This window comes from Neomonachus schauinslandi, chromosome 10 (assembly GCF_002201575.2).
Source record: "Neomonachus schauinslandi chromosome 10, ASM220157v2, whole genome shotgun sequence".
In the NCBI taxonomy this organism is placed as follows: domain Eukaryota; kingdom Metazoa; phylum Chordata; class Mammalia; order Carnivora; family Phocidae; genus Neomonachus; species Neomonachus schauinslandi.
In genome coordinates, this window is record NC_058412.1 from 103,686,884 (window position 1) to 103,712,291 (window position 25,408).

General features: G+C 43.2%; 1 protein-coding gene and 1 non-coding gene across 5 annotated transcripts in view; one reads left to right on the forward strand and one right to left on the reverse strand.

Annotated features, from left to right (window-relative positions):
- Positions 1 to 24,968, reverse strand: part of PLCB4 (phospholipase C beta 4) — a 163,366-nt gene extending 138,398 nt beyond the window's left edge. For all 4 annotated transcript variants that reach the window (XM_021688952.1, XM_021688951.1, XM_021688953.1 and 1 more), the window contains exon 1: positions 24,885 to 24,968. In XM_021688952.1, the coding sequence (XP_021544627.1) occupies positions 24,885 to 24,968 (84 nt within the window). The remainder of the gene's footprint in view (positions 1 to 24,884) is intronic.
- TRNAQ-CUG lies at positions 16,797 to 16,869 on the forward strand. Its single transcript has one exon. It is a non-coding gene; the product is annotated as a tRNA-Gln (tRNA).
- Positions 24,969 to 25,408: the final 440 nt, after the last annotated feature.

Genomic DNA, 25,408 nt, shown 5'->3' on the forward strand with positions numbered 1-25,408 from the left:
TTTGCTTCTGCCCTTGTCTAGCTTACTTCCATGGTGCAATCACTCCCTCACAGACACCCTCAATCCCCAGGCCTCATTTCTGTTTTCTTAGCCACAGAGCCAAGTCCATCTTTTTTTTTTTTAATTTTTTATTGTTATGTTAATCACCATACATTACATCATTAGTTTTTGATGGAGTGTTCCATGATTCATTGTTTGTGTATAACACCCAGTGCTCTATGCAGAACGTGCCTTCTTTAATACCCATCACCAGGCTAACCCATCCTCCCACCCTCCTCCCCTCTAGAACCCTCAGTTTGTTTTTTTTTAAAGATTTTATTTATTTATTTGACAGAGAGATACACAGCGAGAGAGGGAACACAAGCAGGGGGAGTGGGAGAGGGAGAAGCAGGCTTCCCGCCGAGCAGGGAGCCCGATGTGGGACTCGATCCCAGGACCCTGGGATCATGACCTGAGCCGAAGGCAGACGCCTAACGACTGAGCCACCCAGGCGCCCCACCCTCAGTTTGTTTTTCAGAGTCCATCGTCTCTCATGGTTCGTCTCCCCCTCCGATTTCCCCCCTTCATTCTTCCCCTCCTATCTTCTTTTTTCTTTTTTTAACATATATTGTATTATTTGTTTCAGAGGTACAGGTCTGTGATTCAACAGTCTTGCACAATTCACAGCACTCACCATAGCACATACCCTCCCCAATGTCTATCACCCAGCCACCCCATCCCTCCCACCCCCCACCATTCCAGCAACCCTCAGTTTGTTTCCTGAGATTAAGAATTCCTCATATTAGTGAGGTCATATGATACATGTCTTTCTCTGACTGACTTATTTCGCTCAGCATAACACCCTCCAGTTCCATCCACGTCATTGCAAATAGCAAGATCTCATTCCTTTTGATGAACCAAGTCCATCTTATCCATATTTTATCATTGAATTTGATGAAGAAAATCACAGAACTGGATTGACGGGCTTTAGTTGACATTCGAGATCACAAATGTCACACGAAGAGTCAACAATGACTTCCAGACTTATTAATTCTTTCTTAAAAGGTTCCCGACCCTGTGAAAGGACTATTTCATGGCTTCTTCTTAAACTCCTTGAGTCCCAGCAATTACTGTGCTTCATTGAGTAAAGAAAACCCATCCGATGAGAACCACTCTCCTTCTTCCCTCCCCATAAACCATACTTTCTCCCAACAGAGATCCATCGCCCTCTGCCATTTCTTTTCGGGATGCAATCCTCCTTCACTCACACAAGGACTGCAGTCTTCCATTCATCACCACCCAACACACACCAGCTTTTCCTTTCTCTACTAGATCATTCCTGGAAGCATACACATGTTCTAGCTCTTCCCACTGCCTCCTTCACGTACTACCTTATGTCTGTGATCCCCTTTAGAGTATATCTTAAAAAGTTTGTCCATATTCACTGCCTCTACTACCTCTCTTCCATACTATCTTTGACCAATTCCATCTGCCTTCTGTTCCTGTCTCCCTCCTGTTCCTGTCTCCCTCTGTAATTTCTTTGGCCAGGTTTACCATGGCTTTCATACAGCCAAATGAGGCATACATGTTCTTTTTCTCATCCGATTTGATCTCTGAATGGTAGACTATTCCCTCCTTCTTGAAACACTCTCCAACCTTGGTTGCGTACCATTCCTTCAGTCTCTTTTCCTTCCATACTCAACTTCTACATGCTTTCCAGGACTTGGTTCTGAGAATTCTCATGGCCACGATGTTCCTAGATCTCCTTTAACCCCCTGGTTTTAATACCATCTATGTCTTGATGACTCCCAAATTTATAATAGCAGCCCAGTCCTCTCTGAGTTCCAAACTTTACTCTCTCTTTGACATCTCCACTCAGATGTCTCTAAATTAACATGCGCATAACCACATGCTTTACTCACTACCCTCTCTCCAAGCCTTTCCAGCATTAAGACTTTGTTCAATAAATGTCACCTGTATCTACTGATTTATGGAAACTGAGTCATCCTTGACTTTCCCCTCTCACTTCCATTAACGAGTCTCCTTCATACTTCATATATATCCATTTGACTTTGAGGCACCTCCTGGGAATCCCCTTTGGACCAGGAGCACTATTTGAGTGCCCCTCAAAGAACTCATTTTCAAAACAAGACAAGAAATGTAGGCAAGGAGAAGACAAATAAGATAGAAAAGTAAGATGAACTCAAAATTAAAGAGAGCTCCAGAAAGCCTTGTCATAAGATCCTAAACAGGTAAAAGAGGATACCAATTTGGCTCTGGGCTCCCTAGGAACAAAAGCAAAAACAGAAAAACTATCATTGACCAGGAACCCATACAGTTCACAGATTAAAAACACATTGGTTGTTAGGAGAGACAGTTGCCAGAAGAGAAATTCTCAGGGAGCTCCAAGAAGCTCTGACCAATGCTACAGACAAGGTTCCCAATGAAGCCCACAGTAATGCTGTCCACTCTGGCTACAACATTCGCAGACTAATGTGTTCAAACTACCCATAACAATCAGAGAACAAATCTGAGCAGTATGTGGCAATCGGCTGAAAGGAATGGAAACACAATCTCTCTGTTTCTCTCCACTCCCAGGAACACGTAGAAGGACCTGACCCTCAGGGTGAGTAACACACACAATCTCTATTCTTTTTTCCCTACCAGCAGTGTTAAATTTCACACGGATACCTACTGACCACAACTTGGGTCGTGGCTCCGTGACCTGGCTGAGGCAATAATATCCTCAGTCCCCTTCTCAGGGAAATCTTCCCTCCAGACTTGGGCATGGCAGGGGAGGTCATCAAAGGAAGCTGGCTTCTTTCTCCTTTTGCAAATCTGTTCGTTTTGTGTTAGCAAATGGTAATGGGACTCTCTAGTAAGGAAACAAACCAGAACAGAACTTCCTCCAGGGAGCTCAGAATTTCAGTTCTCACAAGACTCTGTTAAAATTTGCCACAGTCACACTTTAGAGCTCAAGGACTGGTTAACTCCTCCAGCCAAGCTCACTCTTTCCTCAAGCCACTGGGAGAAACAGGATGAAAGGCACAGCAACTCCTTTTGTGAGACTATGGACAAGCTGGGGACCAGGGTGGGACATGCTGTTTGAGAGGCAAGAAGGGATCACTTTTGCTGGAATCACTATAGCTAGAAACCTTCTCTGCCTCAAGGATCCCTGCTCTGAGAGGCTTGTGCCATGATGGGCTTCCCGAGACACTTCCCTCATTTCATCAAGGATAGAGTATATTTAAAAGCTGTGTGTCTCAACATTATTTTTAGCCTATTTTCCCCACTTAACGCATGCCACTGCAATATTATTCAATATCACGACCTATCTTTCAAAGATTCAAGTCACTTTCAAGATTAGGGGCACCTGGGTAACTCGGTTAAGTGTTTGCCTTCGGCTCAGGTCATGGTCTCAGGGTCCTGGGATCGAACCCACGTCGGGCTCCCTGCTCAACAGCAAGTCTGCTTCTCCCTCCCTCTCTGTCCCTCTGCCCACTTGTGCTTTCTCTCTCAAATAAATAAAATCTTTAAAAATATGACATAGATTAAAATATTTTTCCTTTGTTTCAAGTTTAAAAGTCTTTTCAGCTCAGGTCATGATTCCAGGGTCCCAGGGATCTAGTCCCACATTGGGCTACTTGCTCAGCGGGGAGCCTGCTTCTCCCTCCGCCTGCTGCTCCCCCTGCTTGTGCTCTCTGACAAATAAAATCTTTAAAAGGAAAAAAAAAAAAAAAAAAAAGGAAGCTGTGCTTGGTTCTAAAGCCAGCCTCCCCAGCAGGCATCTGCTGGAGAATCTTGGTGGTGGTGCTGCCCAGCCTCACCAAGCTTCAGTTTTCCCATCTGTAAATCGAGAACATGGATGCCAACCTCCCAGGGCTCTCAAAATTGAGAAAGCCGAAGTGCCTGGGACAAGGCAAATGCTGAATAAATTGTAGCAGTTATTAGAAAACAGCATACTATTTAATTTGGGGCTATGGTGCGAGACATTTCACAAATATGATCTCATTTAAATCTGCCAACTCCGCAAGGTTTTAGACCAGATCAACACTGCCCAATAGATTTTCCATGATGCAAATGTTGGCGATGACAGCCCAACATGGTAGCCAGGAGAACCACACGGGGCCATGAAACACTTGAAATGTAGCTAGTGCAGCAAAGGTAAATTTTTAATTTTAATTCATTTTTATTTAAATAGCCACAGGTGGTTAGTGGTTACCATATTGGACAACACAGTTGTAGAGGTAAGAAGAAAATTTTTCAGAAAAGAGTAAATCATTTAAAGCCACAGTTGATAAGTAACAGACCAGGGATGCAAACTGGTTTCTTGGATTCCAGAGCCCATGCCTGTTCTACTTTGTCAACATTGACAAAACAAGTCCCCTCTGCCTATCAGCAGAGGGGGACCAATGGCTTACTGGATGGTCAGTAAATCAATACTGCTTTTGTAGGCTCCACCTCTGGGGACGCATGGGGCTCACTGTCCTTGTTTCCTGGTTTGTTAAGAACTGACGGGAAGAAAAAAAATGACTTTATTAAGGTTGGAGAGAGACAAGGGACATCTAAGTTAGGGAAAAGCCACTAGGGGGTCTTATCAAACATTGATAACATTATAAACCATTACCACGAAAACAGATGAGCTTGGGAGGGGCCTTACGCTGGGGACTCAGGTGGAGTCTGGGTTAGTTCACCAAGAGCTCCTGCTTTCGATCAGATCCTGGAATCTCAGAGCCCAAGGGAGGGGCCTATTTATTTGGTTCATGGCCTATTTATTTCAGTTCTTTATTCCAGAGCAATTGGCTAAGCTCTGGAGCTAGCTGTAGCAGATCCTCTCTGATTCTGCACAAACACTTCCTCTCTCAGATAGAATCACAATTTTTTTTTTTTTTTTACCTTTTCAAGTTAGAACTAAAGCCCTTGGTGATGACATTCTGTCATCAGAATGATTTATAGACTGCTGTAGCAGATGGGTTCTCAAGTTGTTTTTACCCTCATGGGTCTGGTTTCCCCTTGGAAGGATCCAGAATGTTCACTGCACTTGTTAATCTTCTTCTAATTTATAGACCCCTTGAGATGATGGGGCTCTGGGCTTCTCAGCTCACATTCCACAGGGGAGCAGGAGAACACTGGTCATGGCTGCCCCACCACCGACCCTTGTGATGTGCTATCACCTTGTGAAGAGATCTGTCAGATAATATAACACCATTTGCAGCTTTTGTGTTCCCTGCCATGGCCTTGGATCCTTTGGACAGAATGTCCGTCCTGGGTTACATTGTTCAAATTTAATATAGACATTTGCTCCTCTCTCTGATGCTCAGCCAGAAACCAAGAGGGGTATACAGTTTTGGTGTGAAAAGCAACCCAAGAGTTGTCTGTGGCACCTACTGCCCAAAGTCCTGCTTCTGTGCCCCGGCGCCACCCGCCCCTAGCGGAGATGCGCAGTGCTCGCTGAGCACCCACCGGGTGATGCTCCCTGCACTTCGTACACATTAACCTACTCCCTCACACTCCTACAAGGGAGCTACTATGCTTATTCCTGTTTTAGAGAGAAGGCCGTCGAGGCGAAGGAAGCATCTTGCCCAGGATGGTATAGCTGCTGGGGCAGAGCCGGGATCCTTGGCTCCACGGAAGCACACACCTGAATCACACCTGCATCGAGGCCGGTAAGGGAGAGTGACACTGTTGGGGGGTGAGGGGGGCAGATGACTTCTCAGCAGTCACATCTGGAGGCCCCACTGTTCTCCCTGTCGCTGAATGCCAGCAGCCATCACTAGGGTTGGAAGTGTGCTGGAAGCTTCTTAGGTTTAATTACCACATTTCTTGAGGCCTCCCTGTGATGCCCACCCCCACCGGCCATAATTTATTACCGGGTTCTGATGGAGGGGTGTTTTCCACTGCCTCGCATCGAGTCTGAGTGTGTTCTTGGATCCTAGTACCAAGGAAAATGGTCTGTCCTGATCTGTTGCTTCCCTTGCAATCTAGTGGACATGGTGAGTCCTATGACTGCGTTTCCTGCCTGGCTTTGGCCACCAGGATCACAAGTAGCCGCTCTGCAGTCACTTATTCCAACTTTATGGAACATTTTTTGCTGCCCATAGAGTGGCTGCCTGCTAATTTTGCCTCTAATTTGATGTCCTTCACATGGTTCCCCCCTACCTTCAGCCTAAATCCCTGTTCCATTCAATTTATCTAGTTGTACATATTTCTGCATGACAGCTTACTTTGGAATATGGAAGAAAATGTGTATAAATAAGCATAAAAACCACTTCAAGAACACCAGAGGGGTGCCTGGGTGTTAAGGGTCTGCCTTTGGCTCAGGACATAATCTCAGGGTCCTGGGATCAAGTCCCACATCGGGCTCCCTGCTCAGCAGCAAGTCTGCTTCCCCCTCTTCCTCTGCCTCCCACCCCCTGCTCATGCTCTGTCAAGCATATAAATAAAATATTAAAAAAAAAAAAAAAAAAGAACACCAGAAACTACTGGGCATTTTACATTGGTTTTAGGGTCAGATAGACCAGATCCGACTATGGCTGGACACCTATAAGCTTATTTGAGCTCCATTTCTTCATCCCCCAAAGCAGGGATAACCAAAAATAATTGCCCATTTCACAGGTTACCTTTGGGCACTCAAGTGCTTGATGCATAATCTGAACCCAGTAAATTACCACTGATTATTAGTAACACAGTAATAGTAATTATTATAATGCTGCCAGTATCAATTACAATTCATCATCCAAGAACAAAGGAGGTAACTACCACCACCCCTCCCATATGGATGAGTAAACTGATCCTAACTGACGTTAGCAAGTTGCCCAAGAGGACACAGATGATAAGCAGCGAGTTACGTCCACATTGTGACAAGAAGAACATTTCTGTTATGTGGATCCTTATAAGCAATGGTACCATGGTGTGCTCATTTCCACTGATCCAGAATGCACATCTGGGAGTTTAAGCATGGCGGAAACCCAGAGTTCGTACATTACTATTGCCCTAGACTCAGTGAAATTTAGATTTTTGCCCAAGGAGGTCAGGTTGTGTTTGTTCTCTGCCAGAGCCAGCCTCAGGCTACATCAGGCACAGAGGCTCCATCTTCAGAGCACAGTTTTAGCTTCTACTCTCTTCATGGGCCATGTTGGGGAGTAGTGACCGGAGGAGATAATGTGGGGCTTGGGCACCCCCCGCCCTGAACCTCCCTGACATGGCAGATCACTCTCTCAGATGATGAGAGGTCAATCTGGGGCAATTATCTGGCAAACTTCACAAGGTGCTAGACACCTGCTGTCTATTCTGGCTTCTGAATTCCATAGACACAAAAATGAAAATTTCTCTCCCTCCATAACCAACCGTGAGCACCTAACTTGCTCATTTCAATAATAAAGTGAACCCTTATCCTGGTATCAAGTGGAAAGGTTTAATCCAATCATTTCATCTTTTTCTTTCTCCAGAAATAAAGAATATCACCAACTTCCCAAGTGACCTGGGTGTGGGAGAGTTGATGAAGGATACTGAAAAAGCAGCAAGGGGAAAACACACCTTTCTGGATCTTTCATGTTCTATATTTTTAAAAACCTTGAAATTTGGCCCATGATACTTATTAACAAGATCTCTGACATCTCCTTGGCTGTGAGGATTTGTGTCAGCTCAAGGAGGGTCTGGATTTGGGAGGAAGGGAGGGAGGACATGCATGGATGAGCCACCTAAGAGTCAAACTCTGTTTCTGACTGCTTAAAGTATGGTCATGAGTAGTCATGAATTCCCACTTTCCCTTTTACTTCCAGATAAAGATGTTAAATCCCTGGGACTCGTTTTTTAAGGTCTGCCAGTTTGAGATGCTAAACTCTTTGTGTCTGTCTCTGTCCCTCTCCCTCCCTGAAGCATCTCCGATGGGATTCTGAGCCAAATCTGGATGTTCAGGCTCAGAGATAGCTCGTGTTGTGTTGTGGCAGGACAATGGGACAGGCTCCCCTGATTCTTGCCGTGGGACACCTGAAACAATTATTCCTAGGATATTCAGTGAACAACTTCTCAGCTTGCAGAAGGAAGAACAAAGTCAACAAAATATGCTTTCAGGAGGAGTGGGTGGTAACTGAAAGTAACTTCCTTGGACAGGAAAACTGTCATGTTAGTCAAAACTTAGCAACTTAGTAGCCTTAGCAACTAAAATAAGGAGAAATTAAAGAAGACCAATTTATACAGAGCCAGGGAGGAAAATAATTGTTTTTGTAATAGATATTTACAACAAATATTAAAATAAGAAATGTGCCCTTCCTCTCATCTCCTCCCCCCCCACCCCCAGAGATTCTCTCTCTTGAGCAAACCGTAGTCAGGCTCCTCTGAATCTTCTTCCCAACTAGACATCCACTTTGGGACTTCCATGTCTGTCTTTGCAGTGATCGATTTTATCGGGAATCCTGCTAAGTTGCTTTAGCCAGAATCTCCCACCCTCAATATCTGAGCACCTTTGATATATCAGGTGCCTCAACCTCCACCATCTCCAGGTAACCTCCACCTGCTCTTTGGCTATAAACCCCCCTTTCCTCCTTGTATTCAGAGTTGAGCTCAACCTCTCCCCAAGTACTGTATACCCCCCTCCACTGTAGTAGTCTCTTGAACAGTCTGCCCACTCATTCTTTAATAAGTGTCAAGAATAACTTTTTCTTTAACGCCCCCCAGCCCAATAATTCTAAAAACAACAGGAGATGTGCTTTGCAGATGGGCCTGAAGCATGACCACAAGCTGGAAACTCCTTTTCAGTAAAGCACTTCTAATTAAACCACAATTTGTTCCAGAAAAATAAACTGCACTGAGCAAATGATCAGAAATACGACACAGGGGGCGCCTGGGTGGCTCAGTCGGTTAAGTGTCTGACTCCTGCTTTCCACTTAGGTTATGATCTCAGGGTCGTGAGATCAAGCTCTGTTTTGGGCTCTGCACTGGGCATGGAGCCTTCTTAAGATTCTCTCTCTCCTCCCTCTACACCCCCCCCCCCCCCTGCTCACACTCACTTGTGCTCTCTTAAAAAAAAAAAAAAAAAAAAGGAAAGAAAGAAATACAGCGACAGAGAAGACATATATCTGAAGAAGCAGGTCAGGGAAAGAATGTTTTCAGCTATTGCTACCTGGAGATGTCAGTCCACATTGAACAGAGTCATTGAAAGGAATCTCAAGAGACATCCACGAAATTGCCCTCTAAATGTATGCATTTTCTACTTAAATAATTCAGCTTTTAAAAATGCCTGTCTTTACATTAGCTGCATGAGAGGTCACTCCCTTCCACTTTGTCTTCTGAAATAGCTTCCATTTGGGCCTCAAAGATAGAGTCCCACTGGAGCTTAGGGCCAATCCTGGCTCTTCCACTTTTTACTGTCTAAAAGAAGTGCAGAAATTACTGGAACATGCACACAAGGGCTACTGCTATCACCTCGAGAATTCTGCAGTGAGGGCAGAGCTGTAGAAAACTGCAGATCTGAAGGCTTAGCATATGACTGTTCTGCACCAAAGGGGGGCTGATGCCTCGGGGGAAGGGGAGTGGAAGCAGGGACAGGCAGGGAGAGCCCTCAAACCACGAGGCAGGACTAAGACCTGTGAGAGGAGAGGAGAGAGGAAGGGTCTCCGACTGCACTATGGCTCTGACAACGTCTCCACCAGGCGGATGGAATTCCCGAAGCAAGGACTGCCCACCAGCCTCATCCCGGGCAGACAGTGGCCAGCTCCAGAATCTCTGCCATGTCACTCACTGGCTAGGAACCTCATTATGAACGTTGTAAGGGTGCCAAAGCTGTGGCAGCTGGAGGCTATCTACTGACCACAAGGCTCGTGCCAGGGTCCACTGGAAGGAGAGATCAGTGGCGTACCTCCATGACTGCCAATGCTAACCCTTCTCCAGATCCCTCCTGAAAAAGACCTCCAGTTCCAGTTCCTTGGTACACCTAAAATTCCTTAAAAATTAGGAACCATTTAAATAACAAAAAAAATCTGAGTCCCAGATATGTAACTAAGGAATTGCTGGATCACTGTGGGTGCTTATTAGTATCTGTTGGGTGACGAATGATTTCCCTGCTGGGAATATAGCAGTAAATAAAAACAAAGGATCTGGGTGCCTGGGTGGCTCAGTTGGTTAAGCGACTGCCTTCGGCTCAGGTCATGATCCTGGAGTCCCAGGATCGAGTCCCGCATCGGGCTCCCTGCTCAGCAGGGAGTCTGCTTCTCCCTCTGACCCTCCTCCCTCTCATGCTCTCTGTCTCTCATTCTCTCTCTCTCAAATAAATAAATAAATTTAAAAAAATCTTAATTAAAAAAACAAAGGATCTGCTCTCCTTGGCTTATATTCTAGGGGTAATTTGGATAATGAACAAAAAATAGTATATCAGGAATTGATAAATGTGAAGGTAAAAAAATCTAAAAGGGTAAAGGTGATGTGTGTGTGATTTTTTTGGGGGGGGGGGTGGGTGTGCTGATGAAATAGGGGGAAGAGCAGTCCAGAGAGAGAACTGCAAGTGCAAAGGCCCTGAGGCTGAAGTGTGCCTGGTGTTTTCAGGGAACATCAATGGGACAGTAGAGTGATGGGTCATGTAGAGGGATTGTAGGCCATAGGAAGGAATTTGGAAATTATTTGAAATGAGTTGGAAAGCCCCTGAAGGTTTAAACCAGAAGAGAGGTATATCTAACTCACATTCTAAAAATACCCACCTTAATTATTTCTCATAATGGCTCCGTGAGGTAGGTATTATCATTCGCATTTTTTCAGGCAAGGAAGCTATGGCTTAGTGCTCAGTGGGTTTAAGACTGGCTTACAGTCCCATTTCTTGAGGTACAAGCCAAAGTTAAAGCTATTTCTGTTTAACTCCCAACCCATGTCCTTAACCAACTATGTGTATTTCAAACTCTTCAAGAAAGAGCTCTCTGGCCGAGGTTTTTACCCTAAATACCACCTAGTACAAACCCTTTCTTCGTTTGCAAACAATATCCTGGCAGCTTGACTTTGGTGAGGATCCAAACACTAGGCTCCTTTTTGCATTTCACCAGTTAGGATCATCTGCCTTTTTAGGTACCTGGGAGAAGAGAAGCCACAGCCGGAGAGCAGTAGGGGTGCCAGCAAAACTGTCCACAGGGGAACTCCTGAGCAGAAAGATCATGGCGGCCTGGAGACCTGGGAAACCATACTGGCTCAGCCAACACACCCATCACGTGTTTCTGACAAGGTACCATTTCAGAGCCAACTGCTTACTATTTATGGCTTCAAGAGTAAGGAGTTTAAAAACATGTGTTTATGAATCTATCAATATTAAGTATTAAAAGACGGGCTTCCCCACTGAGGATATTTTATGTCTACTTTCATTGATTGAAAGAAAATATTATGTTCCTTCCATACAGTACATTTTACCTAGTTTCCTCCCACCCACACAAAAAATTGGAGACTAAAAAAGCCCTGGTTAATACTTTTCTATCCTTAAAGACTGATCTTCATTGATTATTAGGTAGAGGTATTAGTGTTCTGAGGGGCAGTTATTTGCTGTGAAGGGCAAATATATGAAAAATAAATTCTTGGGGCACCTGGGTGGCTCAGTGGGTGAAGCGTCTGCCTTCGGCTCAGGTCATGATCCCCGGGTCCTGGGATCGAGCCCCGTGTCGGGCTCCCTGCTCAGCGGGGAGCCTGCTTCCCCCTCTCTTTCTCGCTCACTCTCTCTCAAGTAAAAAAAATTGCAATAAATAAATAAATACATACAATTCTTTCCATCCTCATTTCCTTAAAAGAATCAAAGTAAGAACTCCTGGATATAGTAATATAGTATTTATGGTCTGAAATAAAGCAAATAGGTTACTAATAAAGTTAAGTAGCTTCCATTACTATGTGTATGTGTGTATACATAAATATTTTTTAAACATCATACATATCTTCAAAGAACTGTAGGGGAAGAAAACATTTTGGGGCAACATTTTGGAGCACCTTTGGCTCAGGTCATGATCCCAGGGTGCTGGGATCGAGTCCCACATCAGGCTCCTCACTCAATGGGGAGTCTGCTTCTCCCTCTGCCCCTCCACCTGCTCATGCTCTCTCTCTCTAATAAATAAATAAAATCTTAAAAAGAGTTTTCCTTAATTCTCTCAAAGTCCCTGACCAGGTCTGAAAGTTAAACTGACAAAGACAGATCAGCAACAGAAAAGCATGCAAATTTATTTACTGTAAGTTATATGTATAATAAAAAGAACCACAGGCCCCAAATGAAGTCACTTATGGTAAGGTCCCTGTCAGCAAACCAAGACTTAATACCTAACCTAACTGCAGTTTCAACCCCAAAGATAAGGTGGCCTGTAACCAGCCAACATGGAGTTTCAGGGTCAGCACTAGGAGGTAGCCCACTGATAGGCCCCTTCCGTTCCCCTTAGGAAGGCAACTTTGCCTAAAACAGTGCGTTCTTTGCTAATAATTCCCCTTTTTTCCACTTCCTCTCTGCCTTTAAAAACCTTTCCCTTCTTGCAGCTCAACAGAGCTCCTTTCTATTTGCTCGATGGATTGCTGGGATGCTACCCAATTCGTGAATTGTTTAATAAAGCCAATTTGATCGTCACATTTACTTGGATGAATTTTGTTTTTTAACATGTGACATGGGAGTCTGCATAAGAAAATGAACACCAGAAAAAATGGCTAAACCTGAGTATTTTTGTGTTAGGTTTGATGAAGCGTGGACAGTCATTTAGAAATAGGATAGGTCAAGGAGTATGAGGTTAAGTGTAGTAAATTAGGGGGGTGTGTCTTAGGAAGGCCTGTTTGTTCAAATTCTCCTTGGAGTACATTTGTCATTGGAGATACGAATGCTTCTTTCTTGTAGGTATAGGGAGGGCACCTCTCACATGTGGGTGTTTTATAACCTGCTTTTGGGAGTGGGGGAGGAGGAGGGATGATTCAGAATGACCTTCAAAGTCCTTCCACTTAAAATATTCAACATACCAAGGTGCCATATTTTGAATCTCATCATTTGCAAATGGCAGCCATTTCGAGGTCCCAAGTCCCATAATACAGGTAGCTGTGATTCATGTGTGTTCTCTTTGTCAATACATCAGTTCTGGAGACAGGCTCCATCGATCACTACATGTTGAATAGTAGGCAATTCCTTAATTGATTTAGGCTTCTCTTTCCTCTGTATAATGTGGAAAATAATCTCATTTAATCTCTAACACCATCTGAGGGTTTAAAAGAAGATGACTGATGTCAAGAGCTTAGTGCACTGAAGAGTGAAATAAAATCTAATACGTTCAACTCCTCTGGAAAAAGGAAAGTTTCTTTTACTGAACAGTCCCCTCCCCTTTATCTGCCTTGCTTGTTTGGGGGAGATCAGCTGTAAAGAACTTGAAATGCATTTAATTTTTTTTTCCCCTCTAAGGAAATCCAAAACTCCCTGACTTGCTCTGTGCCTTGTCATTCTCCAACTTAAGCTGCATCATCAGAACCACCCCAGAGGCTCTTAAAACAGGGATTGCTGGAGCTCGCCCCCAGAGTTTCTCATTCGGCAGGTCTGGGGTGGGCCTGAGAGTTTGCATTTCTAACAAGTGCTCCAGGTGCTGCTAATGCAGCTGGTCAAGAAACGTAATTGTATTACTCAAGAAGGGACTTGAAGATGATTCACTTTATCACATGCTGTATATTTCACTTGACTGTTCATTTGTTCACCCTTGAATGAACTCTATTAATTCAATGACTAGACCACACGCATTAACAGAGTGCACTCCCAAAGAGAATGCACCAAGGGAATGCATCCTTTGGGCCTCTTCACCATCAGCCTGGAGATCCATAAGGCTGCACTCATCCACCCGAATGAAATGCATGCCTTGGCCACTGTTCACGTGCTCACCCACAGTCACAGACACGGCTAGAAGGAACTAATACTGAGCATTTTCCTATTTACACTTCAGCTTGAATAGAAGCAACAAAGAACTAGCACCTAAGTGGCTTCTCAGCCCGTTTTTTAATTTTATTGGCTCATTATTCATACACTTTCCTCGTATATCGTTTTGTTCTGTTTCCACATCCTCCTTGTAAATCTATGCCACCCCAGATTTCCTTCTCTAGTTTCCTAGTGGATGCGTCTCACGTCTTCCAGGAATAAGCAGACCTTCCTGCACCCTTGAATAGCATGCATCTCAAGTCATAGGCTTTTCCATGAGACTGACTCAGATGCTATTTCATGGGTGAGATGCTTCTGTTCCTCAGGGGAATAGTTATCTTCTACCCTTGTGAAGAAATGAAGAAAAGCAAACCCAAGGAAACTTCATGGAGAGGAAAAACATAAAAATGAAAACTGTAATAAGCAAAAACAAATCAAACTGGAGCATCTTATAGAGAAGAAAGACCAAAGTGGTTGACAGAGAAAAAGGAAAAAAAGTGGAGAATGACTAACCTAAAAATAAAATAAGACATTTGTAAGGCCAAATGATGAGCTCCAAGTAACTACTTGAACCTGAAAGTATCCTTACCACCCAAACTAATGTGTTATTCATCTCTGCTTAACATTATTTGTCTTCTGAGCAAGGTGTCAGCAAACTACAGCTTGTGGGTCAAATCCAGCATGCCCCCCATTTTTAAAAATAAAATTTCATTGGAACATAGCCCATTCATTCAATTATGGATTGTCTATGTTCTGTAACTGCTTCTATGCCACAGAGTTGAGTATTTGTAACAGAGACCGTATGGCTTATATAGCCTGATAAAGTATCTAGTCCCTTACAGGAAAAGTATGTTGACTGCTATCCTTAGCCTTTCACCATGGGAGGACCAACTACATAAAGAGCACCTAAGAGAACTGTGGTTGATCACAAAGACAGCCCAATCCTTCATGCCTCCCTGCATCCACACCCCTTACAATGTGACTTATAGCTTCCTCCCATCAAGAGGTGGAGTGTATGTCCCCACTCCTTGAGTCTGGATTGGTCTTGTGACTTGCTTTGGTCTAAAGAATGCAGTAGAAACACAGCTGACCTCAAGAGACAGCAAGCCTCGCCTGCTGGCAGGATGACAGATCAGGTGGACTGGAGAAGGCCTCGCTAAGGCCACCTGAAATCAGCCAGCCCAAAGTCAGCCCAGCAGACACCTGAGTGAGCCCAGCTGAGCCCCACCGGACGGCTGACCCACAGAATCATAGACTATATAAACGGTTGCTATCTTAAACTTTGGGATTGGAATACATCACTCCCAAATATGCCACTTGGGCATATGGATTATGGTGAACTGAAAATAACTGAGAATCAACAGATGCAGAAAGAGGCCTCCTCGAAGCTCCCCTTATCTGATTAAAAGCAGAAACTTTTGAGAAATGAAGGCGGCCATAAATTCCCTCTCCAGGGAGTTTTATGAGCATGAAGACAGAAAGCCGGCACAAAGATGAGTCTGCACAAACCTTATTAAAATAACCTCTATCTTCCATTAGTTTCCCTATATATATATATCTACCTTCCCACAATTTATTGCCCCAGAAGCCCAAATCCCCTTTCCCTTTATCTGGTCGCTTCTCCAAAATTTATCATCTTTTGTTAAGATGGTATATAAGCTTCTGAGTCTACCCATTTCTTTGGGTTTTCACTTTCCTGTGAAGCCCCTGCGCCTGTAAAAATAGTAACATCAATAAAATTTGTATGCCTTTTCTCCTGTCCATCTGGCTTTTGTCAGCTTAATTTGCTAGCCCCAGCCACTGAACCTAAGAGGGCAGAGGAAAGTTTGGCCCTGCTATGTCTTTAAGCTTTAGCGTGCTGTGGTATGTGTAACAACACAGCAAAAGTTGATACAATTATTGACCAATCACTGATCCTTTTATACCCTTGTCACTTCATTTTCCTAACTCATGCCTTTCTTCCCTTTCGGGCTTCAAAGTTCCTTCCAGATTTGACGTCATATCTCCTAGTGGGACTTCAAATCAGGCTCACACTTGTTCTCCTTGCTGTAACTTTACCTAGTGGTCAGTCAAGCCTGACCTCTGGTTATTTCTTCTTGGGCCAACTGTCTCTTATAATTCTAATACTTTTAGACTTCTTCATTTCCAAATCCTTGGATAGGTCTGTACTTAGCACTCTAGAAAAAAAAAAACCTCTCATTTAACACACATGTTTTCATTGCTCTCATCAAGGCACACTTCCTTTTTACCAAGGGCAGCGGTTCCTTCCTGCAGTGACAGAGGGCGGGTCCGCAAACCCTGTGATTTGAAATTGCTCTTCTAACCTTACCCACAAGTAAAAGAGCAAATGTGCACCAGGGATCTATGCAGTGAAAACCTGGGATTATCCTGGGCTTCTGTTAATCCCTCACTCCTAGTTAAGGTAGAAAATCAAAGAGGGGAGAGGTTCAAGCCATTTATTGGCAGAAACACTAGAAGTCTGATTATTTATGCCAAGAGTTTGCACTGCTATCTTTTGAGTTACTGGCTGAACATTGTACTCTAGACAAGCACTGGGACACAACAAAACAGACATGGTCTCAACCATGGTAGAGCCTTTGCTCTGAAGACACATCCCATCCACACACATGGGTGACGCATAGACTCCTACTAGGAACCTCTGGCACCAATATCCTAACACACTTGAGGCAAGACAGATGCTCACTCAGACAGGTGAAAGGACTTGCTCAAGGTCGTAACTTGCAAATATCTGGGTCAAGGCTCAAACCAGAGTCTTTTGCCTTCACATCCACTTACTTTCTGGGATTTTCCAAACCATACAGACTTTTCCTCAAATGCTTCAGGCTTGGAAGCCAATGAGCTCTAAGCTTTGGGAATTTGAAAGCACAGGTAATATTATCAGAACTGTTGTTTTAAAATCTGGTCTAGGGGCACCTGGCTGGCTCAGTTGGTAGAGCATGCGACTCTGGTTCTCAGGGTCGTGAGTTCAAGCCCCATGTTGGGCGTGGAACCAACTTAAAAAGAATAAATTAAAAAAAAAATTAAATCTGATCTAGAGGAAGGAACAGGCCTGGGTGTTTTTGCAAAAACCTGGCTGATGCTAGGTGGTGCAGTTTTGGGTTATTTCCATGTTCAGACCAACTGACTAAGTGCCCAGGAACCTGGCCATAACTTTCTTACCCTGTGAGGAAGAAATCACATGGCTGAGATGACAAGAAGGGTACTTGAAGGCAGGCAGATATAGAACTGCAAAATCCTTAGACCCACGCACCTTATCATCTCTACTGAGGCACAGGGATGGTAAGAAAATTGTCTATGGAGATATAGCCAGTAGGAGGAAGGAGTAAGACTCTAGTTCACCTTCCTTAAATTCCTGGTGTTCTCCAACCATGCACTCAGATCTCCTACCTGCACTTTGCCCGTCCCCTCCTCCCAGACAATTTTCCACATAGCTACCAAAAGTAACTGTCTCCAAAATGTCTATCAGAGCATGTCAGTCTCCGCTTCCCATAACAACCAGAAAGAAATCCAAGCTCCTCGTCCTGGTTCTACACCCTTTATTCTCATACTTGAGTGTGCATCCATTTGTTCATCCTCTTGGATAGTTATGCTTCTCAATTCCCTTTCTGCTTAGTTTATTTTTAACTAAAACTTAGGCGATTTCTATTATAAGCAAAATGTTTCTTAGGTACTATGGAAGATATGATGATAAATGCCATTCTGATTTCAGGAAGAGAAACCACCTAAGTGCATCCATAAATGTAGCCCTTCTCTGGTGCTCTCTATGCCTGCGCCAGAGCCCACCCTAGCTTCCAGTGCCAGAAACCCCCACCTCACCTTACAGTCCTTATTTTCCTTCACCTTCTACACCCACTGGGTTAGAAAATCCTCTGATTCATTCCTATACCCAGCCTGTCCCCTTACTTCCCTCCATGGTGTGGACACTGTCCATGTTTAACTTCAACTCTTTCCCTCTAGCACCCTCCCCTCTGCTCTAGCTGGACAAGCCTCGCCCCCCCCCCCCCCCCCCCCCCCTCCACACCCCTGCCCTTGAGCAAGTGGGCTCCTCCCTCATCTCAGCTATGTTTTGATCAGCTGGTTGACCATTCCATCAAGACTCAGCCCAAAGGGGGCCTGCTCCCTTAGCATCCCTGGTCAGCCCCTCGCACCTGACACCCCTTCCAGCCTCTCATACCACAAGGAATACGACCGACCCACCACCTTCCTCATCACAACCTGACACTGGGGGAAAGCAGAGGCGTGAGGGTGGCAGGGCATCTAGGCCATATGCTGAGTTTCAAGATGAGACATCTGGACTTAATTTGTTGGATAACGAAGTGATCTCAACACATTTTTGGTTTTGCTTTAAATGTCCAATTCTAGTGGGGACTGGAGTTTGAAGAAAGTGAGATTTGTGGCAAGACAAGCAATTCCTGAACTAATATCCCCCAGGCACATGTAGTAATAGGTTCCTAGGATAAAAATTCCAAAATTAAACTCCGTTGAACTCATTTCCCTACTTTTTCTCCACTCCCCCAGTCCAAATTTGAAATTATGTTATTTTTGGCTTGGTGATTGGCAATTTTGGGCTTTAAATAATAGATGTATGAGCCTCTATTCCACATACCATCAACTAACCATCAGCAATACCTCCCACTGAGAATACTAACCTTCTGGTCTTCCCTCTAATTCTCCAACCATTTCTACTTTCCAACACCTCCTCCAGCACTCCTACTGTGCATGGGTAAAATTAATTTTTCATTCGGTTTTGTCACTACATTAAATGTTTTGTCCACCTTTTAGATAAGTTGAAAGACTAGGGGCACCTGGGTGGCTCAATGAGTTAAGCCTCTGCCTTCGGCTCAGGTCATGATCTCGGGGTCCTGGGATCGAGCTACACATCGGGAATCCCTGCTCAGCAGGGAGTCTGCTTCTCCCTCTCCTTCTGCCCCTCCCCACCATATGTGCTTGCTCTCTCACAAGTGAGCATTCTCCATCCCAAATAAAATCTTAAAAAAAAAAGTTGAAAGACTAATAAATATTATGATTATTATTACCATCAGGGTGACTCTGTAAGCATCCTTCCCTGCAAATACAAGTAAAAGGCAAAATTCTCCTCTCTACTCTTTGAGCCTAATATCTGGACCCTGCCGGTACAAGTCAGTTTAAATGATCCAAAACTTGGGAAGATTAAAAAAAAAAAAAAAAGGTAATATATTCTAAGGGAACACTGTCCAAGAGGCCTACCCAAGGAGGATTTATTTCTACAGAAGAATGTACTTTTGGTCGACCAACTAGTTACTATTTTTTAGGGCCCAGATTCTTTGCAGTTAGCTAGAACCACTGCAAATGTTTTGTGTCCACAGAGATGCATGTGATTCGTGGCTGGTAGAAAAGACAACCAGGAGTTACAGTTTTATAGCCCTACAGGACAAAAACCAGCTTTGTAGTGAATTTTGTCAAAAACTTGCATCAGCTTTCCTCTCCTGACTATACATATTTGACCCTTAAACAGCATGGGTCCACTTAGATGTGGAGGGTTTTGTTTTTTGTTTTTTTTGTTTTTTTTTTTTTATAAATGCAGTACAGTACTGTAGATGGATTTTCCTTAGGCTTTTCCTAATAAGATTTTCTTTTCTGTAGCTTACTGGGTTATAAGAATACAGTAGATAATATATATAACATACAAAATATGTGTTACTCAACTGTTTTGGTTATCAGTAAGGCTTCTGGTCAACAGTGGGCTATTAGCGGCTAAGTTTTGGAGGGGTCAAAAGTGATACGTGGATTTTTCACTGCTCGGAGGTCAGGGCCCCGCCCCCTCAGTTGTTCAAAGGTCAACTGTCCAACTCTCTCCCTCCAATGCTCTTAGAACTAGCTTTACCATCCTGCCGGTGTCCTCACAGAGGGGTTAAATAAATCTTGAAGCCAAAATACTTTCTATGAGGGTTGTGTTTTCAGTTGTTTTTTTTTTTTTTTTTGAAAATTATATTTAGAAAATTCTTCACTTTACTGATGAACAGCCTGGGGTGTGTAGGCTGTCTGGGCCTTTCGGCGCTTCGCTGCATGGCCCTCCACTAGATTTCAGAGCCGCCCTGGAAAGAGGCAACGTCAGCCTGTCCCACTCGGCCCTACTTTAGGCTGGTCCTGATCCTGCACTTTGATATTCCACTGGGTCTGGTGATGGCAATAACTGTTTCCCTTGTCCTGGTAACAGCTGGAAGCACCTAAAGATTCCACCCAAGTGTGTGTTGGGGGAGGGGGTTGGGGGGTAGAGAGTGGAAGGAGCTAGGAGAAAGACCAAGGCTTTGCCAGAATAGGGGGCTCTACCTGGGCAGCTTGCCTCAGTTATAATAAAGTCCCATGGGTGAGAAAAAGGGGTGGCCCCCACCTGGGGATCTGGGACGTGGGAAGGACGGGGACCTGAGGTGAATCATCTACACAATACTTAAATCTCTGCTCTGGCTGCCACCAAGAAGAAATGGCTGAAGCAAACTGTAGATTCCCACCAAGTGAACTGAGAACTCTGTGTGTTGAGAAATCTGGTTGTAGTTTGAGCTTGTTGTTGAGAATGGTGCTGCCCAGTAAGACAGGCACTGGCCACATGCAGCTAGGTAAGTTTAAGTTAAAATTAGAGTGAAAAACCCAGTTCCCTCAAGCCCACCAGGCACATTTCAAGCACCGGCCAGCCACACGTGGTTAATGGGCAGCACAGATACAGACCATCTTCATTAGGCAAAGCTCCACTGGTGACCACTTATCTAGAAGGATTATGCAAGGTTATGCAAAAGTGAAGGTCTCAGGAAAGTCTGGCTCCCTTTTTACTTCAAACTCTCGCTTCCAAAATGCTCAGGATGAAAAGGGACTAAAATTTTCTGTTTTGCTTGAGAGAAAGAAAAAAAAAAAATTTTTTTTGTTTTTTAATTTGGAGAAGAGACATGTGGAAAAGAAGACATAGGTAAATTGGAAAAGGACGCTGAGGGGGCGATTAAAAAAAGAAGAGAAGAGAAGCTGGAACGTGCATCTCAGTGTAAGAGAGGGAGAAAGGAGAAGACAATGAGAGCCACTCCCTGGTCAGCCTGGCGAAGGAAATTTGTTCAGCACCATCTCTGATGTTTAATCTTGAAGTTGAGTCTTGTTGTGTGCTCCAATCCTCCTCTGCTACCACCAAATCTTACGTGAACATCTATTTCATACAACACTCTTGTTCTGGGGATTTGATGATATATACAAAGGACTCAGAGAGTGAAACAAACCAGAGCAGGGAACAGTCCTGGGAACAGAGAGGTAAGAAGGCACTGAGGATATGAGTCATCACCAAGAAAGTGTCAGCAGGTAGGAATTCTAGGAAAGACCGGGGAGGGCCCGGTGTAGCCAGGGCATAAGGTCTTCAGCCTTTTAATATGTTTTCAAAAGAAAGTCAGGAGACTGAGCTGGAGACATTTGGGTTGCAAGTGTTTTAAAAAATACTGCTATTTCTTGCCTCTGCAATAGAAAAATCTCTGCTTTAAAGACTGAATAACAAGCATCCTTTAGGAAACAAAGTACATTTTGCATTTAAGTAACTTATAAATCAAGTAGAGTTAGATAAAAAGCAGATTTACAAGTGGCATGGGAATATAATCAGGGGCTACAATGCAAACTGCTATGTTACAGTCTCTAAAAATGAGGCCTACCTCAAAAGCAATACAGAAATAAAATAATGCTTACATGCAGTTGCACTGATTACATTTATTGGCAAAATAACATATACTTTTAAAATAATGACTAGTAGGGGCGCCTGGGTGGCTCAGTCAGTTAAGCATCTGCCTTCCACTCAGGTCATGATCTCAGGGTCCAGGGATCAAGACCCACATCGGGCTCCCTGATCAGTGGGGAGTCTGCTTCTCCCTCTCTCTCTGCCCCTCCCCTGGTTTGTGCACTCTCTCTCTCAATAAACAAAATCTTAAAAAAAAAAAAAATAGCAACTAGTAAACACTTTTTCTGACCTAGTGCATGTTTACCCACAGCCTGACACCCTTCCTTGACTTCTTTAAACATGTACGTGGAACATACTTTAATATTCGGCTGATCCCTAAGGCCCTCATGATAATGTTAGTTGTCACATGGTGCTGAAGGCATTTATGCCTCTTTGTAAGTGGTCCCTTTGCTATGACGCTTTTGGGATGCTCAGGCTGTGTTTTCTCGAATTTCTGTTCCTCCCGCTTGCCATCACCTGTCATTTCCCACTGCTGTTCACATACACCGTAGAAACAAACCTTTTCTGCTTGCATTTTGTTGCCTTTAATATTTTAGCAGCCATGGCTCCAAAGAACTGAATCTTACAGGACTGGGAAACGGTAATAAAAGTGGCCACGGTCCAGTTTCTAATACTGTGACTTTCTTGTTTGATACGTTGTTATGAAGAGAGGCATCTATTTTATTAAGTGAAAACTTGTTTTGCTTAAATCCTGATAAGATATCACTTAAAGTTGAAAGCTGAGCTGGGTTGTATTCAATCCTTTTTCAAGATTTTGACCTCTACCTCATTTGCAGAGGAACCTGGGTGAAAAGCAATTACCCTTAGAAGCCCACGCAAATCAGTGTTTTCTAAATATGAGTGAGTTGTGATGATTAATAGCTAAAGAAAATCATCCTGAGAAATAAAAATAATAACCTCTTGTTCATCAAACCACAGTTCACTTGATAAAGCATAAAAACAGTACTTTTTTCCTCCAATGTGTTTCTGCTTATATGACAGTAGTCAAGATACTCAGCCAGTGATTATATTTAATCTCTTCAAAATGACCTTCTCTGAATTATTAGAAGCCATGTAGTATTTATTTTTAAGTAATCCTGTAGCTTTCTGGTGCTTGGGATGCTGCCTGAGGAAACTGCCAAACTCTAGGACACTCTAGTAGATCCAGGGAATGATGTCCCACCAGCTCATAACCAAGGGTCAATGGTGATTACCTTGGTGACTCTAGTACCCAACCTGGACCTGGCTTATCTGGGAAAAACACTTGTAAGTGCTTCTAAGCCAGTCCCTGGCCTTCTGGGTAAAGTGGATAAAATCAGCCAACTGCAATAACTTACTTTGTTGATATTGGTCATTTTTTATTTAAAAGATGAAAACTGTTACATGATTTACCCTAATATTTTGAATCTATTGAGGTTCAGATCCCCATACAGATCTTGAAGATTATCAAGTACTTGCACCATTTCACTTATCAAGAAAAGGAACAAGCAATAGAAGCAGACCGAGTTAGAAACATTTCTATCTAAAATACTCTGTAATGCTACATCTACAGTGAGTTTGGCAGTTTCAGGCATCCTGATACTCCCCAGAGAGAGAAAGATAAGTAAAAGATGGTCTTTGACCTCAAGAAACTCAGAATACAGTAGAAGACATAAAAACAATAAATAAAATGCAAATGCAGTGTAGTATGTGCAAGGGTAGGTGAGTGGTGGCACAAAGAAGTTATCAATTCTTATTGAATGGTTCAAGGAAGGGGATCAAAGAGGTAGAGATTTCTCATCTGGGTTTTGAAGGATGAGCAGGAGTTCGTCAGTCAAATTAGGAGGAACAAGTGCATTTTAGGAAAAGAAAGCAGCATGTACAAAGCATGTAACAGAATAGTATCTTGGGGGAACTGCCAGGGAATTTTTATGGCTAAAGCAGAGAGTGTGTGTAGGAAACTGGTGGGAAATGAGGTTGCGCTATTAGGCAGGAGCCAAATCAAGGAAGGCCTTGTATTTCACGTTATCCCGCAATATGGAGTCATGGAATCCTTTGAAATAGAGAAAAGCAAGTCCTGATTTAGATTTTCAAAAGATTACAATCACAATTTGGGAAGAGAGAAAAAAAGAACAAACCAAAAAAGACTAAGAGAAAACTGCCAAAGAATTAATAGTGGTTGCCTCCAGCAGGCGAAATATTTTCTGTGTCTTCTCATAGCAGAGTGAGGTTAGCTGTTCCTTCAGGGAAGGAGCCAAGCTTGTCCTATAAACAGCTGTCACTTCAGTATTTTAATTCAGTACAAGGAATAGTGACCACACTGGGGCCCATCCTTTGCCTTTCTCAATTTTATTTACTTACAAAGCAACTATGGTATAAATCTAGAGGGTATTAGGAAACACATTTGGAAAAACCAAGTCGACAAGTACTGAGTCATGTCAGTCCACAGACCTCATGAAAAGGCCCGATGATCCAAACCTCTGAGTGGGCCACCACAATCAGCCACCACATACATTCCAGCGATTTCGAGGGGAACCAATTCTGACTGGAGATGAAGTCTTAGTAAGTTGTACATTTCACTTTGCCTCAGAGGCGACAGTCTCCTCACCCTCCCTTGCCCAATCCACCTCAAACTCAAGTACAATCCAAGAAATACGATGCATTTACAATGCTGATGAGGCTTCAACTCACTGACCTAAACTTTCCCAATAGATTGGTGGCCCCAAGCCCCTGCTCTATAGAAAGTCTGGAGCCAATGCCGCCTTGCAAAGGGCACAAATAATAAATGATAGAAACCCCAGGCATGCAAAGCTTTCATCCAACTGTTCTGTACGAATGAAACCAGCAAAGCAAACGACTAGCACAAAGTCCAATCACTATTCCATTTATAACAAATACAAAGTTTTATGTAGAACGCCTGCCAAAAGCACTTCGTTAGGCAAAAACTGTTACTACATGAAACTCATCTGTAAAACCAGGGTAATAATAGCAACAACCTTATAAGGTTGTTGTGAAGAATTAAACAAATAATACACACAAGTGCTTAGAAAACTGTCTGGCACACAGTTAGCACTCAATAATTTATAGCATCATTATCGTGATTATATCTGGCACACAGTAAGTGCTCAATAAATTACAGTATCATTATCATTATTATTATATCTCATAACTTGCCTCTTTCCAACTATTCCAACTTATAAATCTCAAAGATGTTCTTATTTATGTCAAAGACTATTAACTCAATACTGTAATTAAAATGAAATAATTATGTTTTGAGAGAAAAGATTAATAACACTTCTTTACCTCTTCATATCTGTCAAAAACGGCTCCTTCTTGCAAAAAGGAAGGAACTTCCTTCTGCCAGTTAAATTCATAAGGTTTGGCCATGACTACACTCAAGACCTAAAAAATGAAAAAGAACATCTCATTAGCGTGCAAAATTTAAAAACAAGCGAAGATCAAAAGTTATTCACTTTATATTTATGCGTTTGCAAAAGTTCTTCTTCAGATGTGTAGAACAAGCCCACAAATTGTCTCTTTCTTCTTCGTTCCTTCATCCGATTCCAACTTCCCTTCTCCTTGTCTCTAAACCTAGGGAAACACAGTTGGCCCTTGAACAACATGGGTTTGACACGGGTCCACTTATAGGGGGATTTTTTTTTTTTAAAATAAATATAGCATAGTACTTAAATGTATTTTCTCTTTCTTAGGATTTTCTTAACATTTTCTTTTCTCAAGCTCACTTTATTGTAGAAATACAGTATATACTACATATAATATACAAAATATGTGTAACCAACTGTTTATGTTATCGGTAAGACTTCTGG